The 24,418-nt window shown below is 48.7% G+C and overlaps 1 protein-coding gene across 2 annotated transcripts in view; it reads left to right on the top strand.

The window, feature by feature from the left end:
- The window catches only part of UIMC1 (ubiquitin interaction motif containing 1), a 34,945-nt gene extending 10,577 nt beyond the window's left edge, over positions 1-24,368 (top strand). The window contains exons 3-12 of one of the 2 annotated variants that reach the window (XM_054389077.1): positions 2,143-2,267; positions 2,608-3,762; positions 7,311-7,375; positions 9,903-9,991; positions 10,930-11,009; positions 14,377-14,545; positions 19,960-20,038; positions 21,551-21,671; positions 23,440-23,506; positions 23,933-24,368. In XM_054389077.1, the coding sequence (XP_054245052.1) occupies positions 2,143-2,267; positions 2,608-3,762; positions 7,311-7,375; positions 9,903-9,991; positions 10,930-11,009; positions 14,377-14,545; positions 19,960-20,038; positions 21,551-21,671; positions 23,440-23,506; positions 23,933-24,186 (2,204 nt within the window). In that variant the 3' untranslated portion in view covers positions 24,187-24,368. The remainder of the gene's footprint in view (positions 1-2,142; positions 2,268-2,607; positions 3,763-7,310; positions 7,376-9,902; positions 9,992-10,929; positions 11,010-14,376; positions 14,546-19,959; positions 20,039-21,550; positions 21,672-23,439; positions 23,507-23,932) is intronic. The other variant, XM_054389076.1, reaches the window with a different exon arrangement.
- Positions 24,369-24,418: the final 50 nt, after the last annotated feature.

The raw sequence follows: 24,418 nt of genomic DNA, 5'->3' as shown, positions 1-24,418 counted from the left end.
GGTGGATTTAAACTCTAGATTTCCCCTGTCTCCAGAGCACCTACTCAACTGGAACGTGCACTAAGTGCATCTTGTTTGTCGCTAGTTTCTTTGCCAGAGGCAGCATTTGTCTGGCACATTCCGTGTCCCCAGAGGGGAAATTGCTGTGCCAGGGAGGGAGAAGAAAACAAAATGTACAGTAGTAACTCGCCAAAAAATGTTTCTTTTTATTAAGCTTCATGGATGTTGATAGCCTGAACTGGTGAGCACTCAAGCCCCCGTTTTAATTTAAGCACGTGGAGAGTCTTGTGTTGCAGGGCCCTCACCACGTGCACCCTTTTTTTGGCACGTGGCAGAATTTGCAGAATCTGGCCTGACTGCTGTGATGGTTTGGGCAGGGAAACAAATCAGCTGGCACTTACTGAATGCTTGGGAGGTGTTTGATGTTGTGGATATGCTGTGTTCCTGGTGTTCCCAGGGACGGGAGGCTTCTTCATACACTGGACTGTCATGTGCATTCCATTAAAGCATGCGTTGTTTTTTTTTTCCCATGGTCCCTCCTGGCTGTAGCATCATAGAGTGACTTTGTCCAAGGACAAAAGATCCCCATGAGCCCTGAGTGCATTGCAGTCTGCCTTCACTTGAACCTCTTTCTTAATTTTAAATGAAATTAAAAAAAAAAAAGGCAACAAAAAAACCCCCCCAAACTAAAGCTTAGTGCTGATTTAATAGGACATGTAAAGGAATCTACTGCTAGTAATCAGAACAGTCCAAGACTGCTTCAAATCTGCTTGAGTCAGGGAGAGCCAGCCTGCTACCAGTAACGAGCTGGGGGAAGGGCAGAGAGAAGGCAAGGCTGGTGCCGTGTTGGATGCACCTCAATGCCGAAGTGCCATGGTGCACACAGGCTGTGCTCAGTCCAGTGAACCACAGGCTGCTTCAGGGGAGCCTGTGCTGCTCTATTTTGATGGCAGCTGGCAGGAAGAGGATGAGTTAGAAAATGGGAGCCTGCAACTTCTCAACACATCTTTATCCAGGGAGATGTCTGCCTGGGAGAGTGGCTGCAGTGAGGGCACGTTTTGTGCTTGGGCAGCCTTGCTGCTCAGTCACGTCTCCTGCGGCTCCTCTTGCCCAGCAGAGAGCAAACCTCTAGGTTCATGCTTGAGATGGTGTGGGCAGGATTCAGCCTGCAGGAAGAGGGAGCGGGTTTTGAAGGAAATCTGTCAATTTGTTTTGAGTGAGAAGATGTATTTTTCAGCTCCTGAGAGTGCTGTTGAGTTGTTTTCCGAGCTGCACTCCGTTCTGCAGGCATTGTGTATTTTAAGCATAGTGGAAGCGTTGGTTTGAATCTAAGCAAATAAGTGTTTTCCAAAGTAACTAACTGCTTTGTTTCTAAATAGCCTGTCTTGGCTTCTGGTTTGTTCCGAGAGAGGAATATTTCAGGAAGAAATTTTCTGCTGAAATAGCAGTTACAACTGTAGAAAACCTGTTTCCCATGCATGGCTGACTTAGTGATGCAGTGGAGTTGTGATGTGAGCAGAAGGGGGATGTATGCATGTGAAAGATCCTCCATAATACCACCGAGCAAGTAACATTATCCTCCACAGAGCTTTCCACCTGCGGCTCGGGGTGAACAACACGTAGCTCTTTTTCTCTCGGGTAGGTCTCCTGTGGTATTGCAGATGTCTGTGTGTCAGAAGGCAGCGATCTCAGTGCTGTTTGGCTGGTTAATAAGCGTATTAAAAAAGATGTGTTCTTTATCCTGCCTGGCTGCTGAACCTGTCCAATATAAAAATGAGCACATTTTGGAAATCTGTCCTCTTCCTCTCTTCCTAAGCATGTGTTCTGCAGCTGTAGAGCGTGTTGTTGGATGAGGGCAATGAAAATGACCTGTTGCAGTTAATAAACCCAGGTAGCTGGAGTTTAGATTGTTGTAGAAACCCAACCGAAGTTCTTGACTTGGCTTACCTTTTTCATTTCGTGTTGCTTGCTCTGGTTTTGGTGACACCTTTTAAAGAAAGCTGAGGTTTATATGTTTTGCTCTTCGTTCCTCCTGGGGAGGTGGCACTCTTGGGCATTTCTCCCACTGTGATGGGTATATGTTGGGTATTTACATACACCTGCAGCTGTGCCTTGACATTATCCTTTTTTTATCTGCTGTAGAGATGACTGAAGAGGAACAGTTTGCACTGGCCCTGAAAATGAGTGAGCAAGAAGCCAGACAAGTGAACTGTCAGGAAGAGGAAGAGGAGGAGCTCTTGAGGAAGGCCATTGCTGAGAGCCTTAATGTAAGTGTGCTTCTGTGAAGAGGCTTACTAGGGTTCTTCAGCAACATTGCTTTCTGTGCTTGCTTTGCCACTCTGCACAAAAGAAGGTTTTAGTGGATGCCCAGCTATTTCCAGCACAAGCTGCAACTACAGCAGTTGCAGAGTACTTGTTTTGTACCATTCCTAGTAAGAGGGACATAGGAAATCTAACCTCCACTGTTCCCTGTTTTGAGATACACAGTTCTGATTTGGGGGGGTTGTCTGCTGTCCAGATGATGGCTGCCAGTGTGCTGGGGGAGTCCTTGGTATGCTCTATTGATAGAGAGCATGTGTCTTGGAGAATCAACCTTTTGTTTTTCAGAGCTGTCAGCCCTCAGACTCTTCTGATGCAACCCCTCAGCTGTCTGCAGAAGCACTGGGCATGCAAGGCCAAAGTCAACCCGCTGAGAAAGAAGGCTCTGAGATCCTGGGAGGTCTGGCACTTTGCCCTGACACCCCTTGCTCTAAGTGCAGCTCCCACTCACAGAGCACCAGAGCTGATGGGAGTGGACAGATGGATGTCGCCCGGAGCCCCCTGGTAGTGTTGAGGAGGTTAAGCCAGGAAATTGTTGAGAGCTCGCTAGTATCCAGCATAATCGTGTCTCCGGGGAAGGGCCAGCCTGTGACAAGGTCAAGTGGAAAGCCTTCCTCACCAGCAAAAAGTGATTCTAGTAACATGTTACCCAGCACTCTTGGAGAGGACCTCATCTCTTTGAGTCCTGTCTTTGGCAGAGTATCTTCAGGCTCCTGGCGACTGACACCTCGGAGACTGTTCAGAAGCCCCTCCAGCTCTTCTGAAGCAACAGGCCATGAACCAAAAGAGCAGCCCCTGCCCTGCACTGACCATTCTGCAGGAGAGGCTGTTACTGGTAGCTCAGCCATGCTCTGGAAGAGCCAGGCTGTGGAACAGTGTGGCAGCCCCAGGAGAAGTGGAGGAGCAGGTATCAAGCACACCTCGCAGCCCAGGCATGCCACCAAAGCTTCTGCTTCCACAGAGCGAGTAGAGCAGGGTGAAGTGCCCGACAGTACCCCTAAGCTTTGTGTACTAAATGTGGCAGAGGAGAAGCACAAGCAGGAGGAGGTGAGAGACACAGTGCACTATTACTGGGGGATCCCCTTCTGCCCCAAAGGGGTGGACCCCAACCAGTACACCAAAGTCATCTTGTGCCAGCTGGAAGTTTACCAAAAGAGCCTGAAGCAGGCTCAGAGGCAGCTGTTGCATAAGAAGGAATTTGGTAACCCAGTTGTGCCCAGTTCTTCCTTGAGCCAAAATGAGCTTGGGAGAGAAGAGCAGATGAACAGGGAGAATGGAGTTGCTGATGATACAGAAGATGGAGACCTAGATGGGCAGAAGGAGTCTGAGAGCATCACCTGGCTCCTCCCTTCAAAGAGGAGGGAGGCAGAGAGTCCAGGGCACAGCATGGAAGAAGAGAAGAGCTCTGCTTCTGACGATGAACCGACCACCAGCTACTGCCAGGTAAGAGCTTCACCACTGAGCAGAGGTTGAGCAGTCCTCCTCTTCCATCCATTTTAGAGACCAGTCCCTTCTGCAAAGCAGGCACTGCTGTTTAATGCACCTCTTAAATTTAGGGAGGAAGTCCACACAGCACACTGTGAAAGGGAGTGGAAAAGCGTAGGGGCTGATTCCCAGCTCACAAGTGATGGGGGCCATTGTGCAGCCTGGCAGTCGTCCATTAATGCACCACTGAGACAAAGACTTCCAGCCGACGTCCTTCTCAAGAAGGGTGTAGCCTGGCAGTGTGTCAGGGCAGCAAGCACAGAGATGATGCTGACCACCACCAGCTTATAAACCTGTGGACATGTGGGAAGCTCTGTGTTCTCCTTTGCAGACAGAAAGGTGGCTTTTGGCCCTGCAGTGCAGCCTCTCCTTTTTGCACTTACATGGTCGCCCGCATTCATACGTGCTTCACCCTTCCAAGTGCTCTTTTTCCTTTGTGGTCCTGCAGTTGTGGCTGGGAGAAGCTCTGCATGCTCACAGACCTCTTCTGGCTGCCCGGGGTGATCTGTCATCGTGGCGTGCTCGTCGTCCTTGTTCTGGTGGTTGGGCACCTTCTCCCCAGCTTGCTCACTGGGGCTGCTAGACACTAGGTGTCAGCATGTGTCTCCATCAGAGCTCTCTTGGTGGAGCGGAAGGCAGCTTTCTGTCACTGCTAAGTTTAAACAGATTGCTAGTCAGATGAAGTATTTATTACTGCTGTATTTTAGGTTTGTGTCAGCCTTTTCCAACCCTCATTTTTCATAATGACTTCACTCCCGGATCATTGTATAACTTTATCTTCTCTATGACTGAAGCCTCGACTCTGTTGTTCCTGTTTTCAAGTGTATTTGATCATTTACCCTGGTGTTAGAAAGATACTTAACTTGTTTTGTGATATTTATATTCTGTCTTGTAATATTGAACACTTAGGAAAAACGTCATGTCTGCATTTTCTGCTTGCAGAAAGAGCAGAGCAGTCTGTGCTGAAATGTGACTTTTCACAAGAGTGCTTTGGCTTGGGTTTAGGAGTTACAGATTTAAACAAGCCTTAGAGGTGACCTGCAGAGGGGAAGAAACTAATTTGTGCCCTTTTTCATTTCTATAGGGTAGATACAAAGGACCTGAAAGGTTCTTAAGGCAAACTGCTTGCTTTCTTCTGTGTCTTTTCCTTTGGAAAAGGAGATGTCATTAATCTGGAAGATTGGGGTGACTGCAGGTCTCTGGAGGTATACACTAAAGCCCTTGGAAAGCTGCAGCAGCTGGGAACCTTTAATCAGTATTGAAAATTGTAGGGTATTTTTTGTATATTATCCATGTAATGCTAATGCCTAATTAATTCTTGGGGAGAAAAGAGGTTTTAGCAGTGCTGAGTGGGAACTTGTAATGTGCTCATCCTGACCACAAGAGCTCTTTCAAAAAGCTTGTATGTAGATAGACTCCTTCTGATATTTTTAAGGTTGAAAAAAAAAAATAAGGGAGCAGGTGGGGAAGCAAACTTTGAAGGATCAACCCTAGCCCCAAATTTGCCAATCCTCTATTTACTTGAGAGAAAAGAATTTCTAAATGCCTTTTCATCTGCCTCATCACAGCCAGCTTGAGAGGCTGCTCCCTCCTCCTGCCTTTCTGTGCAGTCGCGTGCTGAGGCCAGCGCAAGTGATTTACTTTCAGGATCAATATGTTTGATGTTTGCTTCTGCCTCGTCTCCATTTTTTTCATTCTATCAAATACAATTTCGCCAGCAGTGACAAAGGAGGTGCCCAGAGCAGCTGTGTCCCTGCTGTGCTGCATTGCTTGGAGACCTTGCTGCCTCTGCTGCCCTGGAGCTCCCCCACTGCCACTTGGGCTACTTTGCTGGTGGGGTTGGTGGAGATTTTGAGCTGTGCCAAGGCTAGGAATCATCCACAGGGACTCCAAACTGTCCTTGAAAAAGCCTTGTGCTGTGTGTTGAGCCAGTGAAATGAAGCTGTAAATGATGTCCTTGAGGGAGCCTGCCTGTAGCCCTGTTTCAAAACACTCACCTGGAGTGGGCAGAAACCTTCCACCCTGGCAGTGGCCAACTGCTGCAACTGCCACCCACAGCCAAGGGACAACTGCACAGAGCAAATTCTGGTTGTCAGGAGATCTCCTAGCCTGTGAACCTGCACTAATGAACTTCAATGCTAATAGAATCAATTCCTTCATAGCTTTTCAAATAAGGTTAGAGGACTCTTGGTCTTTAAAAGATTCAGAGGGAAAAGGCCCAGTTCTGGAGAATTAGTCTGGTGACCTGAATTAGTGCCGTATCTTTTGACATATGTACTAGGAAAAATAGAAACATGGCCCAGTATTCATGGCCAGGGCAGAGGCATTGTTAAAATATGCACAGTTCAGGAAAAAAAAAAAAGGAAATAAAAATGAAGGAGGATGTGTGGAATTTTGTGTTAATGATGAGTTAGGCTGTGGAGAAATAAAGAACAGCATGGATCAGACAGAATTTTTGGGAGATGGAGTCACTTTAAGGAAATCTGAGAGGAAGCTTTGTTTTGGGGCTTGCTGGGGAGGTACATCAGCCATCCAGGAGTGAGCTGATTGAGGTTGGAACCTATGGTGGCAATCAAACTCGGAGAGTTTAATAGACTTGAGGAAGGAAGGAGGAGGAAAACCCCTTGGATTTCTTTGAAAACTAGTATGAGAAATGGTGGGCCTGACAGCAAGGACTGCTAATAAACCATCGTAATTCCATCTGATTAGAGAATGGCAGGTGTAACCTGTACACTGAAAAAGAAGAAAGGGATCTGAGTAATGACTGGCATGTTAGCCTGACCTTGGCAGTGCATAAGGCTTTTGAACAAATTTTAAAGGAAAGAATAAGTGGAGTCGTAGAGCTAAATGAAAAATGAGATGAAATGCACACAGATTTGCCAGCTGTAGCTTGTGCAGGTTAATCTGTTCCCTCTCTTTGATGGGACAGTTGATTGTTCCAGACAAAAACGCAGCAGATTTTATCTGTATGGAATTTCAGGAAAGCACTTCTTGTGGTCAAACATCAGCTGTACCAGTTGTTCAGGTCATCCTGGCTCAGGCAAATAGATTTTAAACTGGAGTAGATAAGGGTCACTGGGATGCTTGAGGGATTGCAAAGGGCCACTAAAATCCTTTGGTCTTTTAGCTCAGCACAAATGGAGGTGGAGAAGTGCTGTGGCTGCTGCCTACAGGTACATCAGGGTAGATGCTAGGAACAGGCAGAAGGTGTGGAAGGTGATGGATAGAGCTGGCATGAAGGGATGGGCATGGACTGTCCAGGAACATGTCAGGCAAGAAGGTAGCAAAAAGTACTGCCAGGCATTATTTCATGTTGGTGCTGAACCGCCTTACTGCCAGAGTGATGGAAGGAAAAAGCTGACTAGTTTAGGATGGATGCTTAGCCTTTTTCAGAAAATCATAGGTAACAGGCTGGGTGCAGTGTCATGCACAGAATTTGATGACCCAGCAGCTCCCGCTTAGCTGTGTACATTGTTTTATAATAATACCAGAATTTTCCTTTCCAGGCCTCCCAGGTGCTGCCTGCAGAGGATGTGGGTGAAGATGGAGAACCCATGCAAATAGCACAGAGGTGAGAAGGGTGATTCCAGAGCGTGGGGCTTGCAGGCCCACTCTGACGTGGGCTCCCCCACTCTCCCTGGAGTGTTTCAGGTTGCAGTTCTGCAGTTGCTGCAGGGCCTGGCAGCAGGGCTTGCTGGAACAGCTATCTGCAGTTGCTGCTGTTAGGTGTCCCTGGAAACCCATGGCTTTGGAGCAGTGAGGGAGAGAGGTGGAACACAACTGGGGAGAAGAGATCAAGTTACTCTTACTTTATAAAACGTGCAAGGTGCATCCTAGTACAAGTGCAAGGACTTGATCCTTGCCCTCTGAAGCTAATGTGACATGGTGCAGTAAAGCTGTGGAGATGGGGAGGTGAGCTGAAGGTGAGTTACAGCAATGTCATCACGTGGTCTGCCTGTGAAGGTGCACACAGGCAGCATGGTGGAGGGTTTACTGGATTGCTGTGTGTATTTTTGTGTTCTTCCCTTGCTGCTGAAGAGGAAAGACAGGAGGAGGAAGCCAGACGGCACTGCCTATCAGCCAAAGATAGAGTGCTGTGCTCCAGAAAAGCCACTTCAGCAGATGACAGGTGTGGGACAAGTCAACATGATTTTCTTCAAATTTAAGCCTACTCCTCTTTTCCTTTTTTTTTTTTTTTTTCTTTTTCCCTTCTTCCTATGGATGCAATTCTGCAGCAAAGGCTGTGGGAGAAGAAAGGCAAATGGGAAAGGATTCAAGGAGCAAGATACAAGAAAGGGCAGATAATGTCATGTTTTTAATTTGTTAGGTTTTATAATTTAAACCTGCTTTGGAACAAACCTGCCAATTTTCCTCTCATCTGACAGCATTTGGCCTGAGCAGTTAATATCAATATGCAGAGTATGAAAATCCCTCTTGCTTGCACCTTCCTAACGAGCTTAAAGCTCGCCTTGGGGAGCAGGAGGAACCTGCAGCTGCTGATGCTGCTGTGGCTGATGAGTCTGTGACAGCTGAGGTCTGAGCTCCTGTGCTCGCGGAGAAGGCTCTGAGGTGTGCACTCTGCAGAGCTGGCCATCTGCCTGCTTAAGGCAGAAGGGGCCAGGGCTGAACATGGAGAGAGAGGGACCTCTTCTTCACTGTGGCTGATGAGATTAGTTTGGGACACTCCCCATGCTGCCTAGGTGCTCCTGGCTGCCCCCCTTGGGTCTGAGATGCACCTGGGTGCTGCAGCCGCTCCTTCAGCAGCTGGCACATCTGCAGCATGGCAAGAAATGGCTGCAGTCTTTGCAGTTTTGTGAACATTAAGTGTTGCCATCTGGCTCCTGGTAGTGTGCCAAGCGCAGCCCTCTCTTGGGCAGGACTCAGCACCCCGGCTGGCTGGCCTCAGCAGCATTTAATAGGAGAAAGTGGCTCTGAGCTGTCTGGAGGTAGTGAAGCATTTTAGGAGGCAGCAGCAGTGGGAAGAGGCTGCTTTGCTTTCTGCAGGCCACTCTGCCTGGTTGGTTTACGCTTTGTGGGGAGCACGGTGGATTGGGGTTTTAATAAATGATTATAGGCTTTGTTACCAAGAGATAGTTGGTGTAGCAAGAAATGTGGTTTGACTTCAAATTGATTAGCCCATTTTATAAATGTCATAGCAAGTTGTTTTGTGTGAGTCCTTTTGAAGTGAGCCCTGATGTTAGACACAGAGTAAAACATGCTCAGCTTGGATTCATAACAAATGCTCTGAGATGCTTTATTTAGAGAGAAAAGCCACTTGTGATTTCCTATCAGAATTTTGTTATTTATCATAAATCAGCAGTGGCTGTTCTCTCCTCGCTGAGGCCTGTGGTTGAGCTTAATAAATCTTCTGTTTGTCAGTGTGGGGATTCATGTTTTTACAGTGTGTTCTTGCATACTTGATCAGACTAATCGGAAAGCCACGCAAAGCGCAGAGCCTGTCGGCATGGGTGCCAGACTTACTCAGCAGTGCCTGCCTGTTTCAGAAAGACACCCTGCAGTGTGGGGGGAGGAAGGAAAAGGAGGAGTCCGAAGGTCAAAGCAAGAGGAGCGCTACCCCGTGCTGCTCAGGGGAACCTGCATGCTAACGCTGATGCAGGGAAGCTTTGCCTTGTGGTGTATCCATGCTGCTTCTGGCTGCCATGTACAGTGATAAGAAAGAAAATCAGCAGTGTGAGGAGGGAGAAGGTAATGCAGGATAAAGCAAGCCTGTGTCTTCCCTCTCTGAGGATTCATCTCCCCAGACAGAAAGAAACAGAGTGCTGATACCTGCACAACTCCCAAGTCTTCTAAGAGTAGAAAGAATCAGGAGAGTCCTACAGTTGCAAGCAGATATTTTTGTTTTGATAATGACCCTTCAGGCCTTTTTGTCAAGGGCTTCCTTGTTCCCTTTGGGCTTTTTGCTTAGGACAGCATTTTATAGCCATATTTCACTGTTATCCTGGTAATTTCTGGCTATCAGGTATTGATCTCTGGGAAATTATGGCATCATCTACTGTTCTGAACTGCAGGATACAGGCAAGTGTGAGCTGTCATGCCTACAGGATTGGAGATTGACATTATATTTGTGTTTTGAACAGCATCTCCATGTTGACCCCACTTGGCAGTAAAAGGAGCCCAGATATTTCCACAGAAAACTCTGCTGAAGAAGAGATCTCTGTTTGCCCAGGTAAGAGACACATGAGAGTGTTCTGAGCTTTGCACCAATTACACACTTAAAAAATTCAGAGAAAATAAGAGAATTTTCAGTTATTTGAACAAAACAAGATTTCTTTCTTAGCTCTTTCAGCTTTCAGGGCTGAAATTATCTGAGTAATTTAGTATGATTCCATGGTTTTGGACTCACCTCCTCTAAAGTCTGTTCTGCGACCAGAGATTGCTGGAAACTTGATGCTGAAGAGACGTCAGGATGTATGTCAGGAGCTGGGTGTGGGGGGGTGTCACTCTAAACAAGGTGTCAGGAGAGGTCTCTTCAATGCAGTCAGGAGATTTTCAGATTTGTTAGTGTCAAGATATATGTAAAGCATGGAAGCCGAAATAATTTTTGTCTTATTAAACATGTTTGGGACCAATGAGTTTTTCTTCCTTGGACTCTCCTATCATGTTTGAGATTCTCCAGTCCAGGGCTTTAAGTGAGAAGACCAATGAAGAGACTGTTCCTGTTGATGAGCAGCTGTAGAGAGAGAAGTCATGGTGGTGCTTGGAGGCACATTTTGTTGCTAAGAAAGATGTGGAGGTCTGAAGAAAGTGTGACTGCGAGGCAGACAGCAGAATGGGAGCTCTGTTTGCCTCAGTGTGAGGGAGATCTCTATTCTTGCTTTGTCTCTACGCCAGCAATTGTCCCACACACTTTCCCTGTGTCTAGTCTCACTCCCCATGAAGCTGCAAAGCTGTGGTGGCTTTGTCCTCACACCATCGTGCTGTGACTTCTAACCCTTATTCCGGCTGTGTGGTTGCAGGTTGTCTGATAACGTTTGTGGCAAGTCTAAAAAAAAATGTTTTGAGGCTGTGAAAATGCTGTTAAGAAATGGGCTAAGTCACATCAACAAGTGAGGACGTAGTTTGGGGGCTACAAACCTGTGCTGACATGAAGGTGTTTTTCTGCAGAAACCCAGCTGAGTCCACTGGAAGCTATTGAGGCGGAGAGCGAAGAACTCTGCTTGGGCAGCAGAGATGCCCCTTTGCAGGTAAAAGAGCCTGAAGTTGAGGAAGGGTCCTATTTCCAGTCCTGCCTTATAGATCTTGCTTCAGCTGGGCTGGGCCAGCGTTGCCCCTTGGGTAGCTGGGAGCTTGGACTGCTGCCTTTGGGTTTCTCACAAGCACTTCCCTCTTAGCTTTCCTGCACTGCTTCACAGCTCCACTCCCGTTTGTCTGGCAGCTGTGTGCAGCTGCTTTTGAAGCCTTTCAGTCCTGTAGCTGGAGAGTTGTTACCAATTCTAGCTTGTTTTTTTTATACCACACACACTGCTGTGCTGGAGGATGCCATCAGTGTGGACAGCAGCGCAATTGCTTACCCGTGCTCAAAGGCTTAGTGCTGTGATGGACTGTGATGCAGAGGAACCCCAGGAGCTGTGAGGGTTGTCCTAGAAAACCTCAGTCATGAGTGTCACGACCTGCTTCTTCCTGTTACAATCCTCAGAACTTCAGTGTTTGTTCTCCACAGACCATGTTCAAGAGGCTGAGAGGAAAGGTTCACACAGAGACTGACCTGGAAGAAAGATTACATTAGAGTGTTGGGGGCTGCTGGTGGTTTGCAGTACAAGCAGAGTGACCTGAGCCCAAGAATCTTGGTTTCTATGCCATAATGGTTAATAGCAGTAGTAAGTCAGTGGCAGGGCCATCCTCTTACTTCCCAATGCAGATGTGCACTGTTTTTTGGCTCCTTTCCTCATGTTGTTGCACCTGTGCAGCAATTGCTTTGCAGCTGTCGCTGTACCAACATCTGACTTCAGTTCCTGCTTCTGATAATGCTCCCTTTGTCTGTTAATTTAGAGAGTGATATCAAAGGATTTGCCAAGTACTCCTCTGGCAGGGTACATGAGTATAGAATCGTACAGCTCTAGACAAGAGGATTCATTTGTGAAAGCTCATTCTGGGAGTCTGCAGCTCTGATGTCTCCTTGCCACAGGCCTCTTAATAAACGAGCTTCTGCTCTTGTGTGCCTTTCCTTCTGCAGGTATCTCAAAGCACTGCTCAGTCAATTAGAGAGTACAGCAAGGAGAGTTGAACTGGGTGGCCACAGCCACCAAAGCACCTTTGTGACCCGTTTGGCTGTGGCCAGGACATGGCCCTGTTCCTTATGCTTTGCTGAGGGTTTCCCAGGTCCTGCACCTCTGCCTAGCCAACACAAGGTGATGAGCACAGTGTTTGGGAGCACTGCCTTTGGGAGTGGGGCTTCCTAGGGGTTGTTTGGCAGCAGGTACCAGTCTGGAGCCTGCAACCCTCCAGGAGGACAGCAGAAACACCTTCCATGTGCATCAGCAGTTAGCATAAAGCGAGCACAGACTGCTGGGACTGGCTGCTTCCTAGCAGATGCTGAGCCAGGACACAGGAGTCTTCTTGTTTAGCTCAGCCTCCAGCATTGCTCTTGGCTGACTGCTTGCTGCAAGTACTATGTCTTGTAGGCAATTTCCTCTGCTAAAGAGGAGAGGCAACAGTCTCTGCCTCTGACAGGGGTGATTGGTTCTGCAGTTGAGTTTTTCCAAGCTGCTACAACAAGGTTTTGTACAAGCAGTTTGGGGACTGTGGTGTCTTTTGTTACAGTGTGTTGTGTTTCCATTTAAAATCAGTGATTTACCACCAAAGGTAGGTGGGCAGGGTGTGCAGAATTGGTGATCTCCTAAGATTGCTTTAAAAATGGCAACTGGAAGGAGCAGTGCCTGCTGCTTTTCTCATCATATTTTTCACCTGTGTTGTCTGACTAGGGTAATGCAGGTTTGATCTGGTCATTCATATTTGACATGTCTTGTGTGTCACGGCTCCTCTGTGTGACACCCCACAGTGAGGACTTTGCAAGATGTAGTGACACTGAGGTGTGAGAGCAGGGTATGAGTGCTGATGCTGTAAGTAATGTACTTCAACATCCTCTGTTCAGCTGGAGGAACTCTTGTCACAGCTCCTCTGCAGAAATCCAGGGCAGAGAGCCTCCCTGGAAATGAGAGAGGTTCCCAGGGCTCAGTGCTGTGTAACCCTTCAGCAACTGTCTGGGAGAAATGTGTTTTGGATTTGGATTCTCAGTTTAAGGTCCAGTCCTGCAATTTTTTGCATAGCTCCTCAACATCAACAAAGCACTCTTCTTCCCTTTAGGACATAAAAATCAGGATCAGACTTTGGAGAAAACAAATAATAAACCCAGTAATATGACAAAGCACTCCAGTGGCACTGAGCATCTCGTCTGACTTCAATTACTGATTCCCTGAAATTATGCTGTTGGAGGAAAGCAGGCAGTGCTTCCCCTCCTTGGAAGTGTTCAAGGTCAGGATGGATGGGACTTTGAGCCACCTGGTGTAGTGGAAGGTGTCCCTGCCCATGGCAGGGGGGTTAGAACTTGCTAATAGTTAAAGTTCCTTCCGACCAAACCATTACATGATTCTATGTCACTGCTTACCCCTAAGGACAGAAACTCCTGTATTGTTCTCCTGTAGATTTCTTCTACATGGTTAATATTTAAATAACTTTTTAAAATCATTGTGGCCAGGGAAAGGTTATCTCTTGAATGTGAAGGAATCTTGTAGCAAGCTTGGCTAGGCAGAGATCTAGTTATGAGTGAGATGGCAGCAGTCTGCTGCATCTTGGGAACATCAACAGTGTGGTGAGCAGACTGTATTTCCCTGAGCCTGGTAGTGGAGCACCTTTGCAGCTGTGTAACCAAGGCAAAAAGAGAGAATTGGTAAGTGGTAATGACACCCAGAGAACAAGCATGGGACCTGGCAAAAAGCCACTGCTAGTAATTTTGTATGATATGGATTTTTAATGGTGTTGCCTCTCTCCTTGATCTGTGTCCCCTCTGACTGCTTCAGCCACCTCCTCTAGAGAGGAGGAGCTTCCCCGTGATCTCTGCAGACTCCCTAAAAGCACAGCAGCCTGCTTTCATCCTGGGGGAAGCTGTGTTCCCAGACAGTGCTGCCTGCATAGCATGGATCATGCCAAGAAACTGATGAGCACAAGTCAGGTGTTGAACTCTTGCTTTGCCCCATGCATTTTCAATCAGTTTTGCTTTTGAGCTTTCCTGATTAATGGAAGCTTTGTCATTTTTTCTGGCATGGTATAGGTGATGTTTGCCCTAAGTGGTGTGCATGGCTGTGCGTGAGGTTTCACCATGATTCAGAAGGACATGCTGCCTTTGGAAGAAGAATTAGTTATTAGGACAGCACAGTTTACTCAGCTAGTGGTGTTATTTCTGACCAGTTTGTGATGAAGGGAGAATAAAACTTTCCAAGAAAAACTGAGTCTGTGGGAGGATGAGTAGCTACCAGGCAGCATGGAGCTCTGCACCTAGCTAAAGATGAGAAATGGCATAATTAACTGTTTGGGTAATTTTTTCTTCTTCTTTAGGCTGGTGGAAATGAAGATGCTGGCAGAATTGTGTCTGAGCGCAGTCCTACAGCTGGTGACCATGTGTCATGCCCACTGTGTGACCAAGACTTCCCAGCAGCAGAGATTGAGCTGCATGCCATGTACTGCAACGGCATCGTGGGAGAGGAGGCTGGCAAGGACAGCCCAGGTCTGCCCAGCTCTGCTTCTGTTTGCTTTTTGTGCTCATCCCCTTTCCCTGTTACTTGCAGACAGGTGCTGCACTGTTGTCCCTCTCAGGATATTCGTTGTGTGGCATGGTATGTGGGGAAGTTTGTTCACTCTGTCTTGTTCCACCTCCAAAGCAGCCAGGAGAGTGTTACCTGAGGCTTCTGTGCTTCCAGGATCTCCTTGTGCAGATAACATCTCAGTGATAGACTTCGGAACTCATCACATTATTAGTCCCTTGGAAGCGACTGTAACCCCAAGATCTATCCTTGGATGCTTCAAGCAGTACTCATAAGACTTTATCTGTTGTGTGTTTTGTTGAGGACCTGCAGAGAATCTGCTGGTGGTAGAAAATGGCAAGCTCCCGAGCCATGCGGGGAAAAGTCCTTCAGGGCTCTCGAGGAAGGAGAATGTTCTGTACTGCTCCAAGCATGGCCTGCCTTCTGCAATGAGCCTGACATTTGTATGTGCAAAAATGGCTTGTTCAGCTGCAAGAAATTGCAGAAAATTTTTCCTCTTGTTCCTGTGAAATTGCAAAATGATAGCTATCGATTTAGGAGCTTGGCTCTCTCTCCTTCCTGTGAAGAGTGAGGCACAGAAGCACGGTCAGAATGCCCGTATTAATCCTCTCTGCAATCTTCTCTGTATCAGTTTTCCATAGCTAACCTTTGTAGAGCTTAAGTGCACAAATACACCAGTCGGTTATCAACATATTCAATAAGTTCTGTTTTAGCTGCTGCTTGAAATGTAAAATCTGTGTTAGCACAATGTCAGGTAATATCAAAGTAGTAGCTTGTAATAAGATTAACTTTTCAGGTTGTGAATACATAATTTTCAGTTACATACTGGGTTATTAAATGCAACCCAAATCTGTGATGTTTAAGCGATTTGAGAAAATTCGAGCTAGTACAAGGACTGTAACTTCTTCATTTGTCTGGCAGGAGAAAGTTTCACCATGTAATCTTAATGCAGAGTTGATGTAGCTTTAAAATACAAGGTCACTGTTAAACCAAATCTTTGGGGATATGGAATGGGTCCTGTCAAGATAACAGGAGGCAGAGCAGCAGCTGGAGCTGCTGGTGCTTGATTTTGGTGGAGAGTTCTCTCTGCAGGCAGAAACCAGCTACTAATGCAAAGCATTCACTCAGGCAAATCACAAATTATCACAGTTCCTCTCCCATCCTCAACACTGATACCTGTGCTACAAAATGGAGCAGAATTTTCAGTCTGCCTTTTAGCAGGGATGTCTTTGGCCCTGTGGTAATTGGGTCCCTGGTGTGACTGGACTGTGAGTGTATCCATTGATCCTGGGGAATCCTGACTGTGATCAGGAGAAGGCTTTGAATTATTTGGCAGTGTGAGGGAATTTGTTCTTTCCTTTGGTGTTGGCTTTCAGCAGGACAGAGTTCAAGGCTGGCCTCTCCACTCTGCTTCCAGGCCGGTTTCCTTGGGGATGTTTGTAAGAGTAGTTATTTCGGAATTGCTATTCTGCTGTTCAGAACAATCCCCCCCATAAGAAAACTAGCCTGGAATAAATGGGATTTTGGTCTACAATAATGGCTCAAGTAGAGCAATGGTTTGGGGACAAAATCACAGTAAGTTGGGGTTTCTGTTACCAGTTATTCTAGTGTTTTTCTTGTAGAGACCAGGCTTTATTAGCCATAACAGTCTCTGATACCTGCATCATTTGCACCAAGGCTTTGCAGGACTGTCGGGCTTCCTGGACCCAGAGCTGCACAGGGCAGGCCCCTGCCTGTCTGCTGGGGCTCTGGCTCCTGTGGCACCTCACCTCTGTGGCTGCCCAGAGAAGTCTCAGCTGGTGGGCTAGTCAGGGGGGTTTGGGTTGAACAGGCAGGGATGATGTTTAGCTCTGAGTAGAGGCCAGGCAGTAGACTGGCACAGCTGTGCAAGTACAAAAGGACTCTGTTTCCAGGGCTGTTACCTTGGCACCTGTCACTAGCACAGAATTCACAGGTAAAGCTAACGCATGGGGAGAAAAAAGAGGTGGGAGAATTGTCTTCTGAAGCTAGTGCCAGCTCCTGTGTGGGTCCAGAAGCTGTTCTCTACTGCTGCAGCACTGTGTGCTCTTGGCTGGCTGCTGGCTTCCTTGACAGCACAGTGATAGCCTTGTATGAAAGAAAAAACAAAATTCTGTCCTTTTAAGCCCTGTCCTGATCTGCAAGGAAAAGATGGCTTCAGTTTTTCTTTGGTGCACTGGGTCAGGGGTTCCTGCTTTGTCTGTGACTTATTAATTGGATTTATTCTTGATGTCTCTAGAATTTCAGATTGTGCAGTCCTGCAGACTGTAGCTGTCAGTGTTTTTCATTTCAAATTACAAAAGGATGGGTTCTTGCTGCTTTTATTTCTCTTCTTCCTCCTTCTAATCATGCACCAAAGTCTTTCAGTGCTATGTATCAGGAGGCTAACTCAGTCCAGCTGATATTTAAGGACAGTTATGAGTTAGCTGGGCAAGATGAATTAAAATTTCTTCCCCTATGTATGTACATGAATGCCCTGGCTGGATGCCCGTACTTGGGCAATATGAAAATCCGATCATGAATTTCCATTTTCCTGCGGTCTGAGTAAACAAAAGAAGAGCAGTGTGCTACTGTGCTAGCTACTGTGCCAGGCTGGGGATGGTCCAGGTTCAAGTTTCCATCTCAGTGACTGGTGTTAACACCAAGTGAACAAGTGGAGCTGTGGAAGTGCTGTGCCAGCTCCTGTTGCTTCAGGAACTCAGCTGAAGGGCTCACTGGTGTTAGAGGGGCTCTGTGCTGGAGTCACTGCATCCCTCACCTGCTGCTGCTGCCAATGCAGGAATCCACTGGTCTCAGCCCGAAAGCAAGTCCTAGCCACTACTGAGTACAGTAAATAGTCTCAAGCTTTGTGACATACTCTGTTCCTCTTGCCCTCCATCTATGTGGTCCCAGCCTCTCAGTTCCCAAGTGAACCCAGAAAAAAGAATATTTTGTACATCACTTCCTCCCAAAGCCTCAAACAACCTGCTGCAGCTGTCCATCTTCAGCACCAGTGCTGTTAAAACGCACCTGACATCAATAGAAGTGGCACTGATACAGCAGAAAGAGTAATGGAGTGGGTGCAGAGGAAAGCTTCATCACTTCTGAGAAAGGACAAGATGCCAACAAGCCTGCCACTAATAGAGTTCTGCACAAGAAACAGTACAGCAGGTAGTGAGAGAGTGGAGGAAGCCAGTGAGTTATACAGCAAGATGAGGAGCTTAGTGACTGTGGCCTCACAGTTCCACATGCTGACCTGACCTGGCAGCCCCAGAAGATGCCCAGGGTGGACATGCTGGGACAGTTTGCTCCTCTTGCCCAGGCTGTAAGCTGGAGTCAAGCAGCCCAGGGATGACTTGTCAAGTAGAAGAAATGCTTAGCCAGGGAAAAGGTTGTTCTCGAGCTGCAGAGTGTATCTGACCAGAGAAAAGCACCACATCTAGGAGAGTTACAAGTTTTTGTTACACAGCAGGTCAGCAGTGCTCTGTGGCTGGGATTTTTCTCTATGGCAAGTCCCTTCCTGCAGGCAGCCAGTGTGTTTTGGCAGGGGGTCATGCCTTGCCAGCCAGCCCTGTTCTCTCTCCTGTGCCACTGCTTCCAGCAGCACAGCTGGAGGTCTTCCTCTGGGCAGCTGCAGAGCTGGTCCCAGACATCTCTAATGGGCCCATTACTCCAGATGTATTCACTGCTTTTGGAAGAAACTAGAACTGATTAACACGTGAGCTGGTGCACGAGGCTCCCAAGACAGTGGTGAGGGAATATTAACAAGTGCACACTGGTTTGGAGAGCAGCTTTCACCATGCTGTCAAACATACACGTGTCAGTTGGGTTGTTGGGAGGCTGGGTGGCCCAGGGGGTGGCCATGGTTGTCAGTCGTCCTACTCAGGCTGCCACTTCAAATCTGGGCCAGGCTAAGCTAGAGAGAAACGTCCACTCCAGCAGCTGTGAGAAATGAGCTGTTGGTATCAGTCATTGCCTACAAGACAGTGCCCACAGCCTAGGAAACACTCAAGCTTGTTTCTTCAGTGTGGATGACTCCAGCAGCTCCAACAGCTCCTGAGCATCTTGCAGTGCATTTGCTGGTCACAGCTGCAGATCAGTGATTGCTACTAAGGGGCAGGCTGTGTTGTATCAGCGTGGTGGATAGATACTGGGGTCGCCTAACCCTCTGGAACTGGAGTTTTGCTAAAACTCTGACGGATTCCCTTCATTCTACACAAAATGTTTTTCATCCCTTTATTAGAGATGATGTGCCAAGAATAGTAGGTTTGTCATGCCTATACCTGGGATTCAGACCTTTCTCCTAAACAGAGTATTGGAAGCAATGTTACTGGGCTGCAAAATAGCTCCCTGCATCGTTCCCTTAGCCAGCTTGCCTGAGAGTGCTTACTGTGACATCTGTTTTGGAGATGGAGTCTTGAATGTCCCTGGTGAAGCAAGCTGAGCTATCTGATATGTTCCCTGAGGATCTTTGCTGGTGGCATGTCAACAGGAATACACTGAGAGGAATTTGACTGAAAGAGACAACGCTCCAGTGTGCTCCCTGTAGATGCCTGAAAAGCAGGTTTGGAAAGGCTGCTTGGGCTTGCTGAAGGCTTGCTGAATTGGACCCCTCATTGGCATGCTGGTCAGCTGGGATCTTGCTAGCTACCCATGTATGTCAGAGCCAGCCCTTCCCTGCTGCTGCTGGAGAGCAAAACCACTGATGCTCAGCCCTGGTAGAGATCTTCATCCAGAAGCCCCACAGAGATGCATGCAGACAACAGTACAGATCATCCCTGGCTTACAGGGCAGGGGAGAAAGCAGCAAGTGTAGGCTGTTTGTTGTAACCTTCCCCTTTCAGCTGAGCCATATCCCTCCCCAGCAAGGCTCTCTCTTCCTGCCACATCTGCAGAAGGGCTGGTGCCTCCACACAGCACCTGCCTCAGCTCTCCTTCCTTCCAAGCTCAGAGTTACCACACTCCCTCCCCTGCAGCCAGCACGGGTACTTCTTTTGGCAGGGAGCAGTGCTGTGCTGCTGGAGCAGCTGGGTGACTCTTCTCCCAGGCTATTGCACTGCTGCACATCAGCTTTAGAATGACTGTAAACTACAGACTGCTGATCCAGCTGTTCCTGCCAGGAGACAAGTTACAGTGTGAAATGGCTGGCTGGCTTCTGACTCTGGGTAAGGAAATTTACTCAGTTTCCCTCCAGAAAAAAGAAGAATTGGTCAGCTACCTCTTCTGCAGGAAAGACCCTGCTCATCCCAGCCAGGATTTCTTTCCCTCTGCTGTCACTTCTGCAGCCTTGAGCAAAATTGATTGAAACCTGTTGCATTCAGACACGGTGTAGGGATGCTTTGGGGGTCACTGGTAGGTAACCCTTTCTGTTTTCCCTTCAGTGCTCACTCGGCGTCAGAGAGAGGCAAGAAGTAAAGCTGCCAGTGGTGAAAGTGGTCCAACATCCTTAGACATTGACAAGTAAGTAGGTATGCTTGCTCCACCAAGACTGTTTCTGTGCTTCAGTTCTAACTTGCCTGTGGATGTCTCTATTCATGCGTAAATGCTGGCTGTTAGCCTTACAGCCATGCTTCCCTCAGTGCCTCTTGTTGCAGTGCTGGCTATATTGAAACTGAAGCAAGAGGAATTTGCTCTTCTCAGATTGTTTTTGTTGCACTAATTTTCTTACAACCCAATCCATGGTGGGTCAGGGACCTGTGGTCTCTGACCACTGTGGGGGTAGCTGTAGCTAAAATGGTGCTAGCTCAGCTGGTTTCTGATGGGAGATTTGAGCTTGCTAACCCCTGTAAAAGGGACTAGGACAGGGAGGCTGTAACATGGCACCTGTAGTGATATTCTTAATTAAATTAGACTTTCAGAAGAGCAGTGGCTTTGTTTAATCTCTTCACATGCAGCCCCTCCTCCTGCCACCCACACAAAGCATCATAAGAGAGGATCTGACAGTAAAATCCCTGCTATGGAAGCAATTTTGCTGTTACAAACAGTGGATGGCAACATCACTAATGGAATTAGGCTAATTATAGAGAGGACAGCTTCTGTTTAGACACATTATCTGGGTAATCAGCACTGACTGGAAAGAAAATACAGGGAAAAGTGCTGCAGAGTTTGGCTCGATGGGGGCTCTCCATGTGCATTTTTGAGCCTGGGGTGAGGTTTGCTAGGGGAGTAGTGCTTATCAAACTGAACACAATGCTGCTGGGGCTACTCCCTGGGGCCTCATCTCTTCTTGGAGATGGTCCATTCCTGAATAGCTCCCTGGGTAGATGCTCCCCTCTTGAAGAACTGATTCCCTCTTCTGCACAGTTTTGATCCTTGCCAAGAGCTGGTGTGGAAGTGAGTGTGGCTGTGTAAATCCACACCTGACCATCTCCTTTTGCCTTGGATAATTTTCTTCCCAAGCAAACTCAGTTGTTCTGTGTGGGCCTAGCATCTTCTACACGAATGAGGGGGTTTGAAGAACACACTGTGCCATCCCCCCAGCAGGAGCTCATACTCTGCATTCCTCTCCCAACCTGGCATGATGTAAAATAGAGAGAGTGCAGAGAAAGACTTGATTTACTAGTCAGACAAGTTCATCCAGCCCTGGTAAAACGTCTCTCTGATTTAACACACTTGGTTTGCTTTTCAGGCAGAATTCAACTCCCCTTTGCAAAGCCCTCACACTTCATTTCTGTGGATTTTGACAGGGTGCTTTATGTCTGGGGAGAAATCAGCAGTGTTTGAGATAGTTAGATGAGCAGATTTGATTACCGTCCTGCTGCTGCAGCAGCAGGATACAGAGGAACAGGCAGGGAAAACTGATGATCACTCAATCTTTGCGATTGGTGCTGGCCTGACCCTACTGAGAGAGACCCAGTTTGGTGACATATCTTCTCCCTGGTGTGGCCTGAGGGAGTAAAGTCACTGCTGGTGGCTGGGAGCCCGGTGCTGGGTGAATCCTAATGCAGTGCTCTGTCCTTTGCTGCCTGGCAGGTGTGAGAAGTGCTACCTCTGTAAGTCACTGGTGCCACTGCTGCAGTATCAGAGGCACGTGGACAGCTGCCTTCAGGCTGCTAGGCAAGCTCAGGGAACCAGGAGGCTGCGAAGCACCAAGGTGAGGGGTGACCCTGCAGACTGTCTCCTTTGTTTTGTGCGGGGTTTGGGGTGGGTTGGCAGCAGGAGCTGCTCCCCTGGTTGTTGGGATGAGCTGACCTGGTGTAGTGGTGCCTGTCCTTGTGGGCTGTCGTGGCCAGAGAACTCGTCGCCCTCTTTCCCATGACACTCTATGAGAGCATGGACCAGTCCCAGGGGTGAGCTAATCCAGCAGAGCTGCCAGTTACCTCTCCAGCAGGCAGGCAGCCAGGGCTGTCCCGCTGCCAGACAGACTGCCTCTGTCCTGCAGGCTTCCTGGGCTGAATATAGGTGGAGTGGAGGGCAGTGCTGGGGCAGCAAGCGTAGCCGACTTTATCTACAAGCCCTTTCCCATGGGGAAGGCTACGGAGCCAGAGCAGTGGGAACTGCTCAGTGCTGGGAGCAAACCACAGCATCCCAGGATAAATCTGGGGGAGTGAGTGCTGTGGAGGTGTGCCAGGTGCGGGGGATGTTCCTTGGTAGAAGAGGTGGGAGGCAGGAGTGTGGGTGGCAGCTGGCTCACAGCCACTTGCCAGGTGTTGGGCCCCACCATGCTTTTTCCTGCCTGTGGCAGTCCCAGGGGAGCAGACAGAGGGTCCTTCCAGGCCTACCCACTAGTTGCTGCAGGCAAAGCCCTAGTGCTGCAGCTCTGCCTGTGCTCAGAAATGTGATTCTCGGCATGAAGATACAACATGATGTCTTAGTTTCATATAATCCCTTAAATCCATCACAGGCCTCAGCCCTTTGGGGATTCAAATGCAAATGATGAGATTCTGGTTGATGATTTTTGGCTGGGATACAGCCAAGTTCTGCGGTTCAGAGAACTGCAGAGCACGGCTGCTCCTACATGTGACAGGCTCTGTGGCAGCTGTTTGGCTCTCTGTGCCCTGTAACTGGCTGGTGCACAGGGTCCTGCAGACAGGCATGGGCACAGGACACGAGTAAAAGGTGCTGAGCTGGGCAGCCCTTTGGAATGGCTCAGCAAGGCTGTTTCCTCTGGCCTGGTCTTGTGCCGAGGTGGCAGCTCACCAGGGGAACAGGCCCTGCCTGAGGATAGGCTGGACTATTGTAAAGCTTCCTAGTGGCACTGCTGGGCTTGTGGGTACCAGCCACAGCCCATTTTGGGATGCTTTGCAGCTCCAGCCTTGCAGTTTGTCTGACAGTGCCTTCTAGAGCAGTTCTGGGAACAGGGAGCAGCCAGGAGAGGGGGCTTTGTTGGGCCAGCAATCAGCCATGCCAACTGGTTTTCCCTTAGCCTGTGTGACCAGCACAGCTGCATCTTCCCAGGGGCTGAGGGTGGGCACAAGATGTGCATTTCTTGTCCTGCTGTGCCCTGGAGGAAGGCCCTTTTCTGTGGCTTTGGATAGACTGGGATGGAGCCTGCTCTTGGAGTCACAGTGCTAGGAGATGTGCCTGAACCATGGCAGAAGCCCTGGTGTTCACATTTCTCTGAGAGCCCCCTCCTTGCTGACTGGGCTTGGGAGTGGCTACCTGCACCGTAGCCTCCTTCCTTACGGGGTTCTGCTTCAGTTGCTCTCAGCTGCCCCTGCTTGGGCACTGGTCAAGCTGGGCACATGATGGTGCCCTTCCCACTGACAGCTGGCTGTACTCAGCTCAAGGTCCTGGAAATGCAGCGTTGCCTCTAGTGCCCAGCCTGACCCCATGGGCTGGGGGAATGCGTGACCACGAGGCTACCCTGGCTATGGGGTTCTGTTTCTGCAGTGCTGTGACAGTGTTTCTCCTCTCCTTAGCAGGACGTTGGAAGGCAGGAGAGGGGACTCCTCAGGATGCTGGAGCTCTCGGAGAGCAGGGCTGCAGGTAGGAAGTTGCTCTCTCTGCGTGCCTGGCCAGATCAGGAACGCCATTTCCCAGCTCTCCCCTTGCAGTCCCATCTTGGCCTGGGCTTTGCTGGGGCAGCAAACTCTCCTTACAGAGGTCTGTTCTCCCCAAGGAGGGCAGTAGGCTGTGGGCTTTGCTGGCCATTGGCATCTTGCAGCTGGCTGCACACCTCACTGCCTGTACCCACTGGACTTGTGCCAGTGCCCAGAGGCCTCACAGGATTAGGGGTGTGCTTTGTTGCACCAAGAGATGTCCAGCTTCCTGGGGGATGGCAGGGTGCTATCATCCCTGCCTGCAAGCTAGCACTTCCTTCCGTGGATCCAAGGGCAGGACGAGAAGCTGAGGAGGGAGGAATGCTCACAGCAGGACTCAGCCAGGCAGGTCTCACATGTGCTCTTGTTGCAGGTGGTGACACAGGGACCCCTCTTGCTGGACTAGGAGACCAACAGTCCCCTGCTGCAGTCTCAGCCAGAGCCAGAGGGCTAGTGGAAGACAGGCACAGCTCCCTTCAGCACCTTCCTCCTGACACCTCTCCTGTGAAACCTGGCATCTCCTCAGAAGCTGCAGACTGCGTGGAGGACTTGGAGCTTCACGTGGCTCTTCGCCCAGGCAGCCAGCAGCAGGCCAAAGGCTGCCACCGGAGAAAGCGCAAGTTCTGAGGCCCGGGGGGTGGCAGGGCCCCCTGGTAGCCTCCTGCACCCTGGTGAGGGTTTGGTGGCACCATATCCCTGCTCCACCCACAGCCTTGTTCTCCCACTCCCCTTTTGTATGTTTTATACGACCTGAGCAGGGAGCACTGGGTGGAGAAGTGACTGTATGTTTTATGGGTGCCTGTGCAGCTTTGCGCTCTGTTAAAGAAATGGAAATATATTTATGTATGTTTTTATGAAA

Source organism: Indicator indicator, chromosome 18, assembly GCF_027791375.1.
Source record: "Indicator indicator isolate 239-I01 chromosome 18, UM_Iind_1.1, whole genome shotgun sequence".
NCBI lineage: Eukaryota > Metazoa > Chordata > Aves > Piciformes > Indicatoridae > Indicator > Indicator indicator.
Note: the sequence above shows the minus strand (reverse complement) of the source record. Positions and strands in the feature narration are given on the sequence as shown.